At 46.1% G+C, this 18,496-nt stretch overlaps 1 protein-coding gene across 15 annotated transcripts in view; it reads left to right on the forward strand.

Annotated features, from left to right (window-relative positions):
- The window catches only part of GULP1 (GULP PTB domain containing engulfment adaptor 1), a 372,795-nt gene that overhangs the window by 279,718 nt on the left and 74,581 nt on the right, over positions 1 to 18,496 (forward strand). For all 15 annotated transcript variants that reach the window (XM_075933787.2, XM_075933780.2, XM_075933784.2 and 12 more), the window contains 2 exons: positions 5,865 to 6,002; positions 18,371 to 18,487. In XM_075933787.2, the coding sequence (XP_075789902.1) occupies positions 5,865 to 6,002; positions 18,371 to 18,487 (255 nt within the window). The remainder of the gene's footprint in view (positions 1 to 5,864; positions 6,003 to 18,370; positions 18,488 to 18,496) is intronic.

The following is an 18,496-nucleotide window of genomic DNA, read 5'->3' on the forward strand; positions in this document are numbered from 1 at the left end:
CCTGCATTCACAGCAGTACCAAGCAACACCTAGATCATTCCTGACAGATTTTTGCCTAAACTGCTCTTAAGTATCTCCAGTGATGGAGATTTCACAGTCTCCCTAGGCAGTATTGACCTCCCTGATAGGAAGATTTTTCTAATGTCCTACCTAAACCTCCCTTGTTGCCATTTAAGCTCATTTTCTCTTGTCCTATTATCAGAGGTCAATGAGAATAATTTGGCTCCCTCATGCTCCTTGTAACACCCTTTTAGATGCATAAAAACAGTTTTCATATTGCCTATCAGTCTTTTCTTTTCCAGACTAAACAAACCCAAATCATTCAATCTTCTCTTATAGGTCATGTTTTTAAACCTTTACTCCTTTTTGTTGCTCTTCTCTAGACTTCCAGTATAATATCTCCATATCTTTCCTTAAATGTGGTGCTCAGAACTGGACCCAATACTTCAGTTGATGCCAAATCAGTGCAAAGTAGAGCAGAAGAATTACTTCCGTTAGAAGGCTCCTGTGCTGTACGCTAAGGTGGCACTCAGATCTTAAAATAATACAGGTACAAAGGGTGAATGCAGAGGCTATAAAGTAAAATTTGGAGAGCTAAACAAACTTTGTGCAGAGGGTGAAGAATGGAAGAGAGCCAAAACGGAAGGGATGCGGAGTGTGTCCTGGGATGTAGGAGAAAGAAAGAGAGCTTAGAGCATGGGAAAGGAAGAGAGAACATTGGGAATATGTGAGAGATAGGAAGAGGCGAGAGACTTTTGGTGGGGGAGAGAAAACAGATGGGAATAAAACCAGCTTGGAAGGAGAATGAGAACCAAAGGGATATGGTGAAGAGAGAGCAAACAGCATGAATGGAAGAATGTGATTAAGATTTTTGGCTAGGGGGTAAATGCGGAAAATAGTTTCAACATATGTGATTTTGTGGCAAGCTGTAGGAGACACAGAGGTTCAGAGTGTGAGAGAGTTTTCATTGTGGGACCAGGTGTGCAGGAGATGGACAGAGGACAGAGATGGAACAGGGAACATGAAAGAGAGAAATTGAAAAACCGTTATAATTTTGGCTGTGCTGTTGATCTGCAGCCCTAAACAAGTCATTTTAAGCTTCATTCTGTGAGATGCTAAGTGCCCCCTGCTGAGATTACGGCAAATCTGTTATCCCAGCACAGGAATCCACATTTTTTTTTAAGTAGATAATAGCTCACATATCAACTGCATATTTTCCTTCCTGGTTAGTACTGCTTTCCCATGCCTACAGCCAAATGAAATAAAATACCAAGAATCTGAAGTGCCTTCCAGAATCTGAGAGTGACACGTGGAGAATTCTTTCAGAAGTCTTAAAAGAGCAACATTCCAATATGGAAATTTCAGAACCCAAACCACCAAAAAAGAAAATCAACCTTTTGTTTGACATCTGATTCACATGATGAAAATGAGCATACATTGGTCTGAATTGCTTTGGTTTTTTATTTGACCAGAATCCATCGTTAGTATGGATTCATGTCCTCTGGAATGTTGATTGAAAAATATGGATCTTCACCATATATGGAACATAAGAACTGCAATGCTAGCTACAACAGTGCAGTGTGAATTACCATTCTCACTTTCAGATGACATTGTAAATAATAAGTGGACAGCAAATATAAACACACTTGTTTGAGCAATTGGCTGAAGAAGAAGTAGAAATGAGTGGACTTGTAGGCTCTAAAATTGTACGTGGTTTTATTTTTGAAAGCAGATTTTTTTGTACATAATTCTACATTTGTATATTCACCTTTCATGTAAAAGAGATTTCACCACAGTATTCATGTGAAATTTTAAAAATACCATTTCTTTTGTTTTTACAATGCAAATATTTGTAATAAAAATAAAATAAACACTGTACACTTTATATTCTCTCTTGTAATTGAAATCAATCATAGAATAATAGGGTTGGAAGAGACCTCAGGAGGTCATCAAGTCCAACTCCTTGCTAAAAGCAGGACCAATCCTAACTAAGTCATTCAAGCCAGGGCTTTGTCAAGCTGGGACCACCTCTCTAGGTAACCCATCCCTGTACTTCACCACCCTTCTAGTGAAATAGATTTTCCTAATATCCAACCTAGACCTCCCCCACTTCAACTTGAGCTCCTCGTTCCGCCATTTATCACTACTAAGAACAGCCACTCTCCATCCTCTTTCAGACCTCCTTTCAGGTAGTTAAAGGCTGATATCAAATGTTCTTTCTCATTCTTCTCTTCTGTAAACTAAGCAAGCCCAAATCCCTTAGCCTCTCCTCATAGGTCGTGTGCTCCAGCCCTCTAATCATTTTTGTTGCCCTCCGCTGAACCTTCTCTAATGCATCCTCATCCTTTCTAATAATGTGGGGCCCACAACTGGGCACAATACTCCAGAAGTGGCCTCACAAGTGCTGAATAAAGGGGAATAATCACTTCCCTCGATCTACTGGCAATGCTCCTCCTAATGCACTCCAATATGTTGTTACCCTTCTTGGCTACAGGCGCACACTGTTGAGCCATATCCATCTTCTCATCCACTGTAATCTCCACGTCCTTTTCTGATGAACTGCTGCTTAGCCAATTGGTTCCCAGCCTGTAGCAGTGCATAGGATTCTTCTATCCCAAGTTCATGACTCTGCACTTGTCCTTGTGGAACCTTATCAGATTTCCTTTTGGAAATCAATATACTTGAAAACATTAAAAACCCCAAAATATTTAAATAAATGATATTCTATTTTTAACAGTGTTATTAATTGTGATTAATTTTTAATCTCTTGACATTCCTAGTAATTATTTAACCAGGTTGGTGATCTGGGCATGTTAAAGATTCAAATAGTCCTTTAGCCCAGGTCTGATAAAAAGTCATAGAGAGGAAGTATCATGACAGGAGAAAGAGAGGAATGGAGCTAGCTGAGCTCAGACAGGGCACATCTACACAGCAGGACTAACTCCAAAATAAGCTACTCAATTTGAGCTATGTCAATTGTGTAGCTTAAGTCAAAATAGCTCATTTTGGCTTTTGCCGTGGTATATACAGCAGGAAGTCCGAGAGAGAGCACTCTTCCTCCAACTTCCCTTACTCCTTGTAAAATGAGGGTTGCAGGAGGCAGAGTAAGAAGTCCTCCAGCTCGACATTATTTTGACATTGTCAGAATAATGGCTTGCTGTGTAGACATGGAATGTGTTATTTTGGATTAATGTCAGTTATTCCGAAATAACGCTGCTGTGTAGATGAACCCTCACTGATATTAGAGACTTCTGTTTCCCTCAGGACCTAAGGAGAGTGCCAAACACACTGGCTACGTCTACACTGGCCCCTTCTTCGGAAGGGGCATGCTAATTTTGAAAGTGGGAATAGGGAAGTCCGCGGGGGATTTAAATATCCCCCGCGGGATTTAAATAAACATGTCTGCCGCTTCTTTTCCGGCTTCGAGAAAAGCCGGAAAAAAGCGTCTAGAGTGGCCCGATCCTCCGGAATAAAGCCCTATTCCGGAGGATCTCCTATTCCTACCTCGTCCACGATCTCCGCAGTAGGCACAGGAAAGTGGCCGTCTTGGGCAGGATAGCTGCCAGCCTGGCCACCCAGGAGCAGGTTTGCAAGAGAATCAAGGGGGTCCACTGAGACCCCCGACTCTGAGCCCTGAACTTACAATGGCCGTACTGGGTCAGACCAAAGGGCCAGCTAGCCCAGTAGTCTGTCTGCCGACAGCGGCCAGCCCTAGGGACCCTGGAGGTGATGGACCGAAGACAGTGACCAAGCCATTTGTCTCGTGCCATCCCTCTCCAGCCTTCCACAAACCTTGGGCAGGGACACCACTCCTACCCCCTGGCTAATACCACTCCATGGACCCAACCTCCATGACTTGATCTCACTTCCCTTTAAACTCTGTTCTAGTTGTAGCCTTCACAGCCTCCTGCAGCAAGGAGTTCCACAGGTTGACTCTTTGCTTTGTGAAGAACAACTTTCTGTGACTAGTTTGAAGCCTGCTACCCATTCCTTTCCTTTGGTGTCCTCTAGTCCTTCTTTATGGGAACTAATGAAGAACTTTTCTGTATGCACCCTCTCCACCCAACTCCTGCTTTTAGAGACCTCTAACCTGTCCCCCCTCCGTCTCCTCTTTTCTAAGCTGAAAAGTCCCAGTCTCTTTAGCCTCTCTTCATATAGGACCTGTTCCCAACCCCTGATCATTTTAGTTGCCCTCCCCTCTCCCAGCCTCTCTCTTCCCCTCTCCCACCTCCTTTTCCCAGTCTCCCCCAGTTTTGTTCAATAAAGACAGATTCCATTTTGGAAGACACGTTATCTTTATTTTGTACATCAAGAAGAGGGGCTAGGGAAGGGTAAGTGGAAGGAGGTGAGGGAGGAATGGGGTACGAGCCCCCGATGGGGAGGACTGGGCTGGCTCTGCGGGCTTCTGGGGGTGGAAGCTCTCCTGCAGCCCCCCAATTGGCCCCTCTTCCCAGATTGCAGCCTGCGGCAAGTGCAGCCGGGCTGATGGCCGAGTGCTGTGATGTGCCCAGTGTGGGTACTCCGGGCACTCCAAGCCAGGACTGCTTTGCAAGCAGGGCACCCCTGAGAACTATCTGTCCGGGGTGGGGGTCGGGACCCTTTAAGCACAGCCCTTGGCTAGCCTGAGACAGCATCTCCATGCTCTAAGTCCTCCTCTGATGCCCTGCCGGCACTGCTTCCGGCCATCCTTAACCCCGCTTCAGGGTCCACTTAATGTGGACGCGCTAGTTCGAATTAGCAAAATGCTAATTCGAACTAGTTTTTAGTTCTAGATACGTTAGTTCGAATTAGCTTAGTTCGAATTAACTAATTCGAACTAAGTTAGTTCGAATTAGTGCTATAGTGTAGACATACCCCTACATCCCTACTTTGGTGGAGGGAAACTGATGGAGTCTGCTAAGTTTCTGTGGGCAAGAAGACAAACGTGAAGCCTTGCCTGTGTCACAGTATAGTTTGTGTGCTTGAAAATATATGTCTTGCATTGACAGAATGTGAGTGTACTTGTGTACAGAGGAAGGATCTGGATTTTGCCTTTTTCATAGAAACCATATGGAGGAATTTATAAAACACTACACTTGTTGCAAACAGAAACGTTTAGAATTACAAAAAGCATTCTATAAGAAAATCTAGAGTGTCTGTAAACATTTTCTATGATATTAACAATAGGATGGTGAATAAGAATGGCTCTGCCATGGCTCTCCCACATTACAAGCACACAGTGAAATTCCTCTAGCTACTATTCCAAATTAAATTTATCTTGGCTTTTAGGTGTCAAGAAGATATGGATTCCAAAACAAGTTAGTACTTTTCTGTGTGAAGTATTGGTGGTGAATATAGGATGTCAAAATATTAATAACAAAACATTAAACTGAAAAAAACCAAAACACAACTTACAGCTCCCAGGCACAGCACATAAAAATTCCAACAAAAAAACTCTTGTGTTCTCCTTCTCAACTAACTAATTTTCATAGAAAGTATCCCAGATGTCCTGTGTTTTGTATGTTTAAATTCTTCTCCCAAATACATTAAATCCTTGAGTTATTGTAATATGTTCTGGTCTGTCACTCAAAACCACAACTCTCCTAGGCACATGATTTATCATCCCATTTGCTACAGGTGCATAGGTCTATCTGAACAAAGTTCATTGAATGGCTGAGGCCTTTCCAGGTAACTACATGCATATTGAATGATGTAATATCATTTCCTAAGAAGAGAGGAACGTTGCTTTTTGTCACAATAATGTAAATATCATGTTACTTATATCTTGTTCCGTTATAACAGCCAGGTGTGTAGAGTATTAATTTTCTGAATAAAATACTAAACAATTAACTAATGAAATATGATCGTTATCTTGTCATTTGCAGGAAGTCCAGCACAATTGCCAGCTTCATAGGATCTCATTTTGTGCCGATGATAAAACTGACAAGAGGATATTTACCTTCATATGCAAAGACTCTGAGTCAAATAAACACCTGTGCTATGTATTTGACAGTGAAAAGTGTGTAAGTATGTCAGATGTTTTACTATGATTTGTAAGTCTCAAATGGCCTGTTTTGAAATTAATACTAGGAAGAGGATAAAACTAGAAGTTGGGTAGCCCCTTTTGGAGTATCCGATTGATGTTTTGTTTCTTGTCAAGATGTTACCTCTAACATTGTACTTGTGTTTATTACAGATCTGAATTAAGCATTTTGTTAATCCTTTTTCTTTTTTGAGGCAAATCTTCCTGATTCCCAGCCTCATTAGCTGGGCCAAGTGCCAGGCTGATACGTAAGATGTGAAGAAGAGCTGTTTCCCTCCAGGCTCTGGAATATTTGCATAACTGCCATGTGGAGGTTACTGCAGCACAATACATGAAATAGCCACATGAACTGTTGTGCATTACACACACACATATCCTTATGGGATTTGCACAGTAGACATCCTTCCCTCTGTTGAGTCACCATTGTGCTGATACATAACCAGAGGAATCATTTCACTCACCACTGAAATGCAGTCATTTCTGGGTGCAACATGGCAACTGTTCAACAATGCACAGCTACCTTCAAATATAGTTTAGGACGGGAAGTTAAGTGTCCAGCTGAAACAGTAGGAATTTACATAGGCAGGAAATAATTGCCTAATGGAATTTACATAGGGCACTGGCATTAATGCATCTATTCTGATGGAAAATGACAAGGAATTTTCAGTATTCACAATTGCTCAGGACTTCTGTTTCATGCCTGTAAAAATAGCTCATTGACAAAAAATATAGCTTAAGATGCAGTTATATATAACCTTTTCTCTTACTGCTTATAGAAAGTGTTTGGTGATCTTATCTGTGATAGTACAGTACCAATAACAATGTGTATACTCATTGTGTACATTTCTTTTAACTTCTATCTTCTTGTCTGTCTTTCCTTCTCTCACACATTTTAGGGTATGGCTACACAGCAGGGCTATTTCGGGATACCAGAAATATCCCAGGATAGCTACCTCACATCTTTTGAATGCGCCCCCTATTTCGAGATAGGTCTCGAAATAACATATGCGCTATTTCAGCATCCCTGTAGCCCTCATTCCATGAAGGTTAAGGGATGACTTGAAATACCACGTTATTTCAAACTTTGACAATGTGTAGACATGCTAAATTTTGGAATATGCTATTTCAAAATTCAGTCGAAATAAGATACGCAATTTGCATAGCTCAAATTGCATATCTTATTTCAAGTTTAGGGTGCTGTGTAGATGCACCTTTAGAGGAGGGCAGCAATAAACACAGATTGCATCTCGAGCTCAGGTATATTTCCCCTTCCAGTAATCTCTTTGTGCTAGCACTTTCCAGAGATTGTAATGTGGGCAGTTGTGCCTAGTGATTGGTATGGGAGTCAGTGGCCAGGGAAAGGCATGCAGGCTTAGAGCAGGGGCCAGATCACTGTCTGAAGTGAACTGTTGGAGCTGAGGGTCAGAACCATAGTAGGGTAAGGAAGAAGAAAGGCTAAGACCACCATTCAGGTCAAAAACAGCACTGAAACAAAGTGGGAGCAAGGTTGGGAACAAATAGGCACATGAGTTATCGAACTGCGGCCAAATATTTTGAGCAGCTTCTGAACTCCTGCTGCTGAGCTAAAAAGGAGGATTTCTGATTCTTCCCAGTTAAGTAGTAGCCCAGGGTGGGGAACTTTTTTGGGTTGGGGGCTGCTGACCCACAGAAAAGTCAGTTGGACAGTGAACAGCGGAGGCTGGAGTGCCAGCACAGGCTCCCTAAGGGTACGTCTACACTACAGAGCTAATTCGAACTAAATTAGTTCAAATTGGTTAATTTGAACTAAGCTAATTCGAACTAACGCATCTAGAACTAAAAACTAGTTCGAGTTAGCGTTTTGCTAATTCGAACTAGCGCGTCCACACTGATTGGACGCTGGGGGGCATTTAAGGGCGGCTGAAACCGGTTCTGGCAGGGCATCAGGTCAGTAGTTGCTTTGTGTGGCTGCTGTCTGAGGCTATCTGAGGCTCGTGCTTAAAGTGACCCACCTGGACAGCCGGTTCTCAGCTTTTCCTGCTTGCTTGCCAACCTCGCCGAGGGACAGCAAAGCGTTGGTCTCTGTGCCCATCTGTGTCGGTGCTTCCCTTCGGAGACGCCACCGCAGGTGGCAACATGGAGCCAGAGCTCGCCCTGCACCTTCTGGTGCACTTTCTGGACTTGCTGCTGCAAGCCTGCCACCAATGGCTCGAGGCTGTCTGGCACCACCTGGTGCACGTCAGCCCCCTGCCTCTCCACCTGGCCGCCCTGGGGGCCGTGGAGGAGCCGCAGCGGCACCCCGGCACCGGCGTGCCCCGCTGCATCTGGCGTCTGGACACCAGCAGCGACTGGTGGGACCGCATCGTCCTGGAGCGCTGGGAAGACTGACAGTGGACCCAGAACTTCAGGATGAGGAGGGACACCTTCCTGGAGCTCTGCGAGAGGCTCGCCCCTGCCCTGCGCAGAAGGAACACTCGCATGAGGCCCGCCATCCCCCTCCAGAAGCGGGTGGCCATTGCCCTCTGGAAGCTCTCCACGCCGGACAGCTACCGATCCGTCGGGAACCAGTTCGGCGTGGGGAGAACCACCGTCGGAGCGGTGCTCATGCAGGTATGGCACTCGTCAGCCACTGTGCCGGGAGGGAGGGGGGCTGCGAGGAGGGGATGGGCCGCCCCAGGTATAAAGGGGGGCGGGAGGAGGCGAAAGCACCCCGCACCAGCGCGGTCGGTCTGTCCCGGCCGTACTACGCACCGCCAGGGGGGTTGCTTCCGGGAGTGTGAGCGAAAGGGGGAGGCTTTCCTGCCAGCCTGGATGGCTGAGGCTGACCGCATGGCTGGACACTACGGTCAGCCCCGCACCGCCGCCATCCGGGAAGCCCAGCGGGGGGCCGTCGGGATCCAGGAAGCCCTGCGGGAGAGCTTCCTGGTGGAAGAGGAGGACTGACCTCTCCCTGCATGCCCCACTGGGGCCTTCTTCCACCCTACCCCTCTTCCCCTTTCCCTTCCCTTCCTACTGTCAAATAAAGACACCTGTTTTTCAAACAAAAATGTCTTTTTATTTCACATAACTGGGGTGGGGGGAGGGAGGAAGAAGGGTGGGAGAGGGAAGGGGGAATCCTGGGACGAGGGAGCAGGAAGGGGAGGGAAGGGAGGAAGGGAAAGGAAAGCTCAGGGGTTGTGGAGGGTGGGGCAGGAGGGACGGGGGGTGTGGAGGAAGCAGGAGCGGGAGCAGGAGAGGGAGCTGGGGGAGCAGGGAGAGCTGGGGGAGCAGAGGGAGCAGGAGGGGGAGCAGGGAGAGCAGGAGCAGGAGGAATTGGGAAGCGGTCCAGCAGGCTCTGGAGGTGGCCTCGCAGGGCACAGCCCTGCTCCTCCAGGGCCTCCAAACTCCTCCAGCGCAGCCTCAGGTCCTCCTGGACCCAGTGGTCCTGGAGATGGAGCTGTTGCTACAGGAACTGGAGGTGCCGCCTCTGGTACTCCTCTTGGTTCCTGGCTCTCCTGCTGGCCCGGGCGCGGGCAGCTGCTGCAGGCGGGGTGGTGTGCCCTGCAGTCCCAGGTGCTGCGGCTGTGGTGCAACAAGACCAGTGGTCAATTACCCCAGGGGCCCAGGTGTGTGAAACCCAGCTCCCCTCTGCAAGGCCAGGGCCCCTGCAGGATCCCAAGCTGCTGCTCCGTGGTGGGCAAGGCCCAGGCGCATGGTCCCTGGGCTCCCTCTTGCCCTAGCCCCCCGTACACATAAGGGGAGCATGATGGTATTCACAGGTGGACGCCTCCCCGGCCTTGGACGACACAGGCGAGCGGCTCTGTGGGGTGCCTCGGGGGTCTCAGGTCCTGGGCAAGCTTCCGGCAGGCTCCTGGCTCTCGGAGCCCTCCTCCTCCTCCTCCTCCTCGGTCTCTTGCAGCGGTCCCTCTGCCCCAGGGTCTGTCACGTCCTGGGGGGCAGGGACAGCATGAGCGCCCAGGAGGTGGTCCAGGGCGTGAAAGTGGGGGCATGCCTCCGGGTCGGCCCCTGGCAGGCAGGCCCGGGAGTAGGACTGCCGCAGGTCCTTGATTTTGCAGCGCACCTGCTCCCGGCTGCGCTGGTGGCCCCTGGTGGCCAGGCTGGCAGCCATGCGGCCGTAGATTGCCGCGTTCCTGTGGCTAGTGCGGAGATCGTGGACATTGGAGGCTTCCCCCCAAACCTCAATGAGGTCCATGATCTCCGCACTAGACCACGCGGGCGCCCGCCTCTTGCGGCCTCGGGCAGGCTCCTGGGAGCCGCCAGGCTGGTCCCGGGAAGGGGGGGAGGGCTGGGTGGCATCGGGTGGGTGGCTCATGGGTGTCAGGTGCAGGGTGTGCTGGCATGGGTGCTGGCAGCCTTGCAACTGGCTCAAACTGTGTAGCCAGCCCGTGGCCCTTTAAGGGCTCCGGGGCCGGGAGGGGGGCATACAAGTTTGCCTGGTGTTGGCCAGAGTGGCCAACAGGGAAACCTGGGGAGGGCTAGCCTCCCACTAGTTCGATTAAGGGTCTACAGAGCCCTTAATTCGAACTAGCTAGTTCGAACTAGGCTTAATCCTCGTAAAATGAGGTTTTCCTAGTTCGAACTAAGCGCTCCGTTAGTTTGAATTAAGTTCGAACTAACGGAGCACTAGTGTAGCACCTATGAAAGTTAGTTCGAACTAACATTCGTTAGTTCGAACTAACTTTGTAGTGTAGACATACCCTAATGCTGGTGGGAAGGAGCCCTGAGCACCAGAGAGTTGGATCCAGGCAAGCCGGGGACCATATCTGGCCCCTGGGCCTTACGTTATCCACCCTGGTTTAGCCAATAAGGCTACTTCCTATAGGCTAACTGTTCTTGCTAGGTTGCCCAGAGACTAGCTGTTCTGCAGGGCCTAATACCTGAAGGTACGTCTACACTGCATCCCTAATTCGCTCCATTAACATGATCTCGCCGGCGCGCTCGTCAAAAAATGAGGAGTAACATTAGTTCGGACTAAGGGCTTTCGTCCGAACTAACGCGTCCCGGCGTGCACTTCCTGGTTCGAATCAGCTGTGATTCGAACTAGCGCGCCGGCGAGATCATGTTAATGGAGCGCGGGATATTTAAATCCCCGCTTCATTAACTACTTCGGTTGTCTCCATTTGCATCCCTAGTTCGAACTAGAGATGCAGTGTAGACGTACCCTGACAGATGCCCCCACTTGAGCCCAGTTTCTCCAAGTACTTCTGATAGCACTCTCACGAAAGGTCCATAAAGTGCACGTTCTCCTTCCCCTTTCCAAGTCTACTACTTTGAACTGTGGACTTCCCAGTCTACCAGGTACTGAATTCTTCCCTTGCTGAAAGTCGAGGATTCAGTGGACTAAGTACACTTCTCTGAGAACTGGTATGAGTTGGAGCAGTTTGGCAATGGATTCTAGGTTTGGGGCTTTAAAAGTGTAAGTGTGGGTCTTTGAGGCCTTGAAGGGTTTATCCATTCTATAATCTTGAAGAAGCCCCAACACTGGTAATCTAGTTTAGCAGATGGGTAGTTCAGTTTAAGGTTCTGGGCATGACCAAATATTCATAGTAGCCAGATCCAGTACAGAAGGTGGTCTTCTGTTCATCTCTTTCCCAGATTCTCACTCAGTTATAAGCGCCGTAGAGTTATAACTCTATGAAGAAGTTGGTAGAGTGGAATCTTTCAAACATCTCATTTTAAGAGGTGGTACTAGCTTCAGAGTGTAATTTTGTTCAGTGCTCAGTAGTCCACACATGGATGGAGGAAGCCATCTTTCACTACCCAAAGTTCAGGGTTTCTGCTGAGGACTTGGGGGTAATTGAACACTTGCTTCACGTTTTACTAAAGAAATCTCCAAAAAGCCTCTAGTTCAAGTCCAGAGATGGAAAAAATTCATCAGATGGGAACCTGTGCTCTCAGCTAGAAGTACAGTAAAACCTGTGTTATCCGGTATGCTGGGGGATTAGGCTGTTCCGGTTATCTAAAAATGCCGGTTATCTGAGAGTCCCATCAACCTAGGAAAAACCAATAGACAATAATAATAAAACTCGTGTTTTTAATATTGGTCGTTTTGTAGTGTGAAGCAATTGGTCTGACATTTGCATTAAAGATGATTAGTACTTCTTAAGTAAAAAATTGTTAAGCCAATCATGGTAAACCAAGCCAGGCCTGTGCGCCTGAAGATGTGACAGTATTGTGGCTGGGGGCAATGCTTGTTAACAAAGTTTTCTGGTTAACAAAGTGCCAGATAACAAAGGTTTCACTGTAGTTAGTTGTAGCTATGTAGATGTCAGTCAGTTGTAGCTATGAGGGGATAGTAGGGTATTGGCTTTCTTTTTACTGAACACATCAACATAATTCTTCTACTTAGCAGGAATATGTGGAGCTTCTGGGTATGGTCATGGTGATTGCTGAGATCACCTTTGCATTCTTTCTTCATATCTTTGAATTCTTTGGAGCACCAAGTAAGCCACAAATGGTTTCTGGTCTCCAGTTAGCTCTCTGGAAATATGATTGTTGGAATATAAGGGATCAAATTGAAGGAACAGAATCTGGACACCGTATGTGAAGCAAGCAGGAGAGTTTATTACACACAGCGCTGGTGGAATGTCATGTCGCTTGTTAGGGCTCAGTGAACACTGCCAGACCATAGATTACAATTAATTATATAGGATGCTTAATGGGCAGATCAAAGTGATGGGGGGTTAAGATCCTAGACCCCTAGATAGGTGCTAATTGTGAGGCAAAATAAGAGCAATAATATAAAGTTACACAGTGTTTCCAGTAAACAAATATTAAAGCAGACATCAATTATCAATTATGTGTTAAGTGGTAATATGTCTGTCAGCTTCAAAAAAGGTGTCTCTGCATGGATGTGGTCCATCTGGATATTAAAGCAGAGACATTAGGCGTACTTAACAATGGCACATTTGTTCCTAGCACCATTGAATGTGTCTTGTCCTGTCTCCCATCCTGGGCTAGGTGTGGGAGGGTAACCATCATGTACTGTGTTTGTGTGCCAGTCCCAGACTCCAAATTTAGAATAGGGGTTCTTAACAGAATATCATAGCCTGCCTCAGAAATGTTTATCCTACAAAAGCATACCATGACTGACTGTGAACAAGTGCTTGACTATCCTCAAGATACCAGTGGACAAGAACAGACAAGCATAGGCAGGGACTGCTGGGGCAAAGGAAAAGATGTCAACCCAGCTCTATGGCCATAGGTCAGGACCTGATTGACTTGCATGGGTTCAAGCAATAGAGAAAAGACTAGTGACGGGTAAGTGGCCAGGAGCCATCTTTCTTTCTAAGTAGGATTCACTAATTTGGATGACTGTGTTGAGATGGCAATTCCATATGTGCTAGTTCATCTTTAATATTGCTATTTAAGCTGAGCCAGAAATGACAACACTGAGCCACGTCATTCTCCTAGGTGTCTCTTACCAAGCATCAAAACTCTGCTGCATATTTAGCAACTGACGAGCATCCCTGCTGCAAATCCTGACATGTAGCTTCAGCTGTATTCCTATGATTTGTGTCACTGAAAATCGCAGCCATAATGTAAATAAAGTCCTGAAATTGTCCCAAAAGTGTGCTTGATTTTTCCAGCAACAGAGGTGCCCAAGCTATCCCAGGTAAGCAGGCTAATAAGCAGTCCTATTTGAGCTTGGTCAGTGGGGTATGACTATGAGAACAGCAGAAATAGAATCATAGGCCTGTAAGAGACCTCAGGAAGAGAGCAAATCCACCCCCCTGGTATAAGCAAGACTATTTGTTCTGTCATCTGTAACTATTGAGAACAGCCTCACTCTGTCCTTTTGGAAGTCCCGCCCCTTTCAGGTAGTTGAAGACTGCTAACTGTCCCCCTCACTCTTCTCTTCTGAAGACTGAATAAGCCCCAATCCTTCAGCCTCTCTTCATAAGTCATGTGCTCCAGCCCTCTAATCATTTGCCCTCCACTGGACCTTCTCCAATGAATCCTCATCCTTTCTATAATTGGGGCCCCAGAATTGGGCACAATACTTCAGAAGTGGCCTCACCAATGCTGAATAAAGGGGAATAATCACTTTCGTCGATCTGCTGGCAATGCTCCTCCTAATGCAACTCAATAAGCTGTTACCCTTCTTGGCTACAAGCGCACACTGTTGAGTCATATCCATCTTCTCATCCACTGTAATCTCCAGGTCCTTTTCTACTGAACTGCTGCTTAGCCATTTGGTTCCCAGCCTGTAGCAGTGCATAGGGTTCTTCTGTCCCAAGTGCATGACTGCACTTGTCCTTGTGGAACCTCATCAGATTTTCTTTTGGAAATCAATATACAGGCAGTCCCTGAGTTACGCGGATCCGACTTACGTCGGATACGCAGTTACGAAGGGGGCTTTTCTCACCCCGGAGGACTGGAGCGGCGGGACGCCCAGATGCACGGCTTTGCTCCCTGTCTCCCTGGTCTCCTTGGAGCACGCCCGCAGCGGGACAGCCCAGGCGCGCCTAGGCTGTCCCGCTGCGTGTGTGCTCCGCGGCTTTGCTCCCCGTCTTTCTGGTCTGCATGGAGCAAAGCCATGGAGCAAAGACGGAGCAAAGCTGTGGAGGACACGAGCGGTCCCGCCACCCGCGTCTCCCTGGTCTGCTGGGGGGGTGCAGCTAGTGCCCCCCCTCCCTCACCAGCAGACCAGGCTTTTCTTGCCTACGCCTGGGGTAGGCAAACCAACCCGGCAGCACCCCAGCTGCTCTGCCCCAGGCATCCCCAAGTCAGCCGCTGCTGAAACTGACCAGGGGCTGACTACAGGAAACCCGAGGCAGAGTTGATCAGTTTCAGCAGCAGCTGACTTGGGGACGCCTGGGTTTCTTAAGTTGAATCCATATGTAAGTCAGAACTGGCATCCAGATTCAGCCTCTGTTGAAACTGATCAGTTTCAGCAACGGCTGACGCCTGTTCTGACTTACATACAGATTCAACTTAAGAACAAACCTACAGTCCCTATCTTGTACATAACCCAGGGACTGCCTGTATTAGAAAACTTTAAATAAACAAACAAACAAACAAATAAATAAATAAATAATATTCTATTTTTAACAGTGAGATTAATTGTGATTAATTTTTAATCGCTTGACATTCCTAGTAATTATTTAACCAGGCTGGTGATCTGGGTGTGTTAAACATTCAAGTAGCCCTTTAGCCCAGGTCTGATAAAGAGTAATAGGGTATGTCTACATTAGCCCCCTACTTCGAACTACGGAGGATAATGTAGGCGTTCGAAGTTTAACAGTTACATCCGTGAGGTGTAACAGTTAACTTGAGCTAAGGACTTAGTTCAAGTTAATGTTTGACTACCGCGTGTAGCCATGGGCAGTTAGTTCGGACTAGCGTGATTTAAAAATGGCGCTTGGGCGGGATGATGCAAATAAAGCCACGGATATTTAAATCCCGGGCTTCATTTGCAACTTCAAATGCCTACATTAGCCTCCCTAGTTCGAACTAGGGGGCTAGTGTAGATATACCCAAAGAGAGGAAGTATCAAGACCAGAGAAAGAGAGGAATGGAGCTTGTTGAGCTCAGTCAGGGCACACCTACACAGCAGGGCTAACTCCAAAATAAGGTACTTAACTTGAGATATGTCAATTGTGCACTGTATATACTGCAGGAAGTCCGAGAGAGAGCACTCTTCCTCCAACTTCCCTTACTCCTCGTAAAATTAGGGTTGTAGGAGGCAGAGTAAGAAGTCCTCCAGCTCAACATTATTTTAACATTGTCAGAATAATGGCTTTCTGTGTAGACGTGGAATATGTTATTTTGGAATAATGTCAGTTATTCCAAAATGGCACTGGTGTGTAGATGTACCCACACTGATCTTAGGCTGTGTCCAGACTCAGGGGTTTTTTTCGAAAAAAGTAGCCTTTTTTCGAAAAAACCTCACCTGCATCTAGACTGCAGCCGCGTTCTTTCGAAATTAAATTGAAAGAACGTGGCTTTTCTTTCGACGGCGGTAAACCTAATTTCATGAGGAAGAATGCCTTTTTTCAAAAGTGCTCTTTCGAAAAAAGGCATTCTTGAATGCAAACAGGAGTTTTTCGAAAGAGAGCATCCAGACTGCCTGGGTGCTCTCTTTCGAAAAAGTGGCTTGCTTTTTCGAAAGTTCCGCTTGCAGTCTAGACGCTCTTTTTCGAAAGAGGCTTTTTTGAAAGTATCTTTCGAAAAAGCCTCTTTTGAAAGAGGCTTGCAGTCTAGACATAGCCTTAGAGAAAGGAGAAGTCTATTTCCCTTAGAACCTAAAGAGAGGGCTTCAGTCCCTGCTTGCCCTGGGTTCCCCGCTGTGCCTCTCTCTTTGAAATGTGTGAAGAGGTGCAGCTTCTGGAACCAGGCGTCAGCTGGGACAGCTGATTACTAGCTCACGCCTAGTCCCCTGATGTGCCTCTGCCTCCCCTGTCCTCCCATGAAGATGGTGCTGGGGCGGAATGAGCTTTTAAACTGGTTCCTCCCCTCCCCCCCCAAGCACCAGCTCCTCCTCCCCTTCCTGCCCTAGCAGCACTGGCTCCTCTTGCCGCAGAGGCAGCAAGAGGGGGGGAAGTGACTAGTTGAGTAGTGAGTCGACTACCCGATAAGCATATTCTTATTGAGTAGTCAACTACTCAACTAATTGCTTACATCCCTAGTTTGGTGAAGGGAAACTGATGGAATCTGCTAAGTTTCTGTGGGCAAGAAGATAGACGTGAAACCCTGCCTCTGTCACAGTATAATTTGTGTGCTTGAAAATATGTCTTGCATTGACAGAATGTGTGTGTACTTGTGTACAGAGGAAGGATCTGGATTTTGTCCTTTTCATAGAAACCATATGGAGGAATTCATAAAACACTACATTTGTTGCAAACAGAAACATTTAGAATTACTAAAGGCATTCTATAAGAAAATTTAGAGTGTCTGTAAACATTTTCTATGATATTAATAATGCACTCCAATATGCTTAGCCAGGGCTTGACAAATAATGCAATCTACTCACCTGTGGCAACCCGGAAGAGCCGGGTTTGGGCGATCTGTGCCTGCGCAGATCACCAGACAGTGCAGCTGGCAAGCGGCATTTGCCGCGGTTCAGCGAGCCCTGCTATTAGCCTTCTTAGGTACAAGGGCACATTGTTGAGACATATCCAGGTTCTCATACACTGTAATGCCCAGGCCCTCTTCTACAGAACTGCTGCTTAGCCAGTTGGTCCCCACCCTGAAGCAGTGCTTGGAATTCTTACATCCTAAGTGCACAGCTCTGCACTTCTTGTTGTTGAACCTCATCAGATTTCTTTTGGCCCAATCCTCTTAATTTGTCTACGTATGCCAACACAGATTTAGAGACCCATGGAATGTGAGGATTGTCATTGAACTTGTCAGGCAGAGGGAGTTTGGACTTGTGAAGAGCAGGGGTTGGAACTGAAAGCCTGCAAAGTCTATCTTCAAAGGCTGCATTCATCTCCATCCCAGAGGTATTGGCCTTTTGTAGGATCCATGCTAATCGTATCCGCTATAGTTCCCTTAATGTTTTTCCTTTCTCTTCAGTGGAAAAAAAAACCCCCAATAGTCTAGTCCAAATGAAATAAATCCAGTTCTCTACAGCGGTTGTAAAAAAAAAAAAATCTGTTTTCCAACAAATCCACCACATATATGCCACAGTTATTTCCTGTTCCAAGTACAAGGAGAAAAGTGAGCAAATGCTGGCAATTTAATGGTGACTACTGGAATTAACTTAATTTTCTAAAACGTTTACAATTAAATAAGTGTTGTGCATGGGGCGGGGCACACTAAAAAACTAGCCAAAGTGAAATATTTCCTGTGTAAAAGCAATCAAAACATTATGTATGGAGTTCTTAAATATAAAGAGAAACACTGTTTTGGTTTGGCACTGGTGGTCTTCAGGACTTAAGCAGTGATATACAATCTGTAGTTATATTGACATTATGGAAACTGATACCATAGTTTTATAATACAGACTTTTGAAATCTAACTTTACAAACAAAAAGTGGTAATTGATAATTCAGTAAAATTCACAAAAGAAAGTTACAGCCAGCAACTACTTTCAAGTGATAAAGATGTTATGTTCTAAAATGCATGAAAAACAGACATAAGCACATTGTTTATAGATATTAAAGTAGCATAATGCACATTACAGCATAGATAATTGCATTGAGTGTACATCAGTTTCCCCTGTAGTTTTATTTGCATCGGTTATTCTCAGTTATCCTCCTGGTTGCCATGTTTCTTTTCAGAGCTGACTTCATTTCATTGATGGGTGAAGCAATACTTAGGTATACTGTACATTATGTAATATACTTTGTGGTCCTCTGAAATGAAAAAATACTGTATAAGATACTCTTGATGTGCTAATTCCAATATTTTACTTGTATAAAGGCTGAAGAGATAACTTTAACAATTGGTCAAGCATTTGACCTGGCTTACAGAAAATTTCTGGAATCTGGAGGAAAAGATGTTGAAACAAGAAAACAGATTGCAGGGTTACAGAAAAAAGTAAGTCAT

The sequence above is a fragment of the Pelodiscus sinensis genome, chromosome 7, assembly GCF_052426305.1.
Source record: "Pelodiscus sinensis isolate ZL-2025 chromosome 7, ASM5242630v1, whole genome shotgun sequence".
NCBI classification, from domain to species: domain Eukaryota; kingdom Metazoa; phylum Chordata; order Testudines; family Trionychidae; genus Pelodiscus; species Pelodiscus sinensis.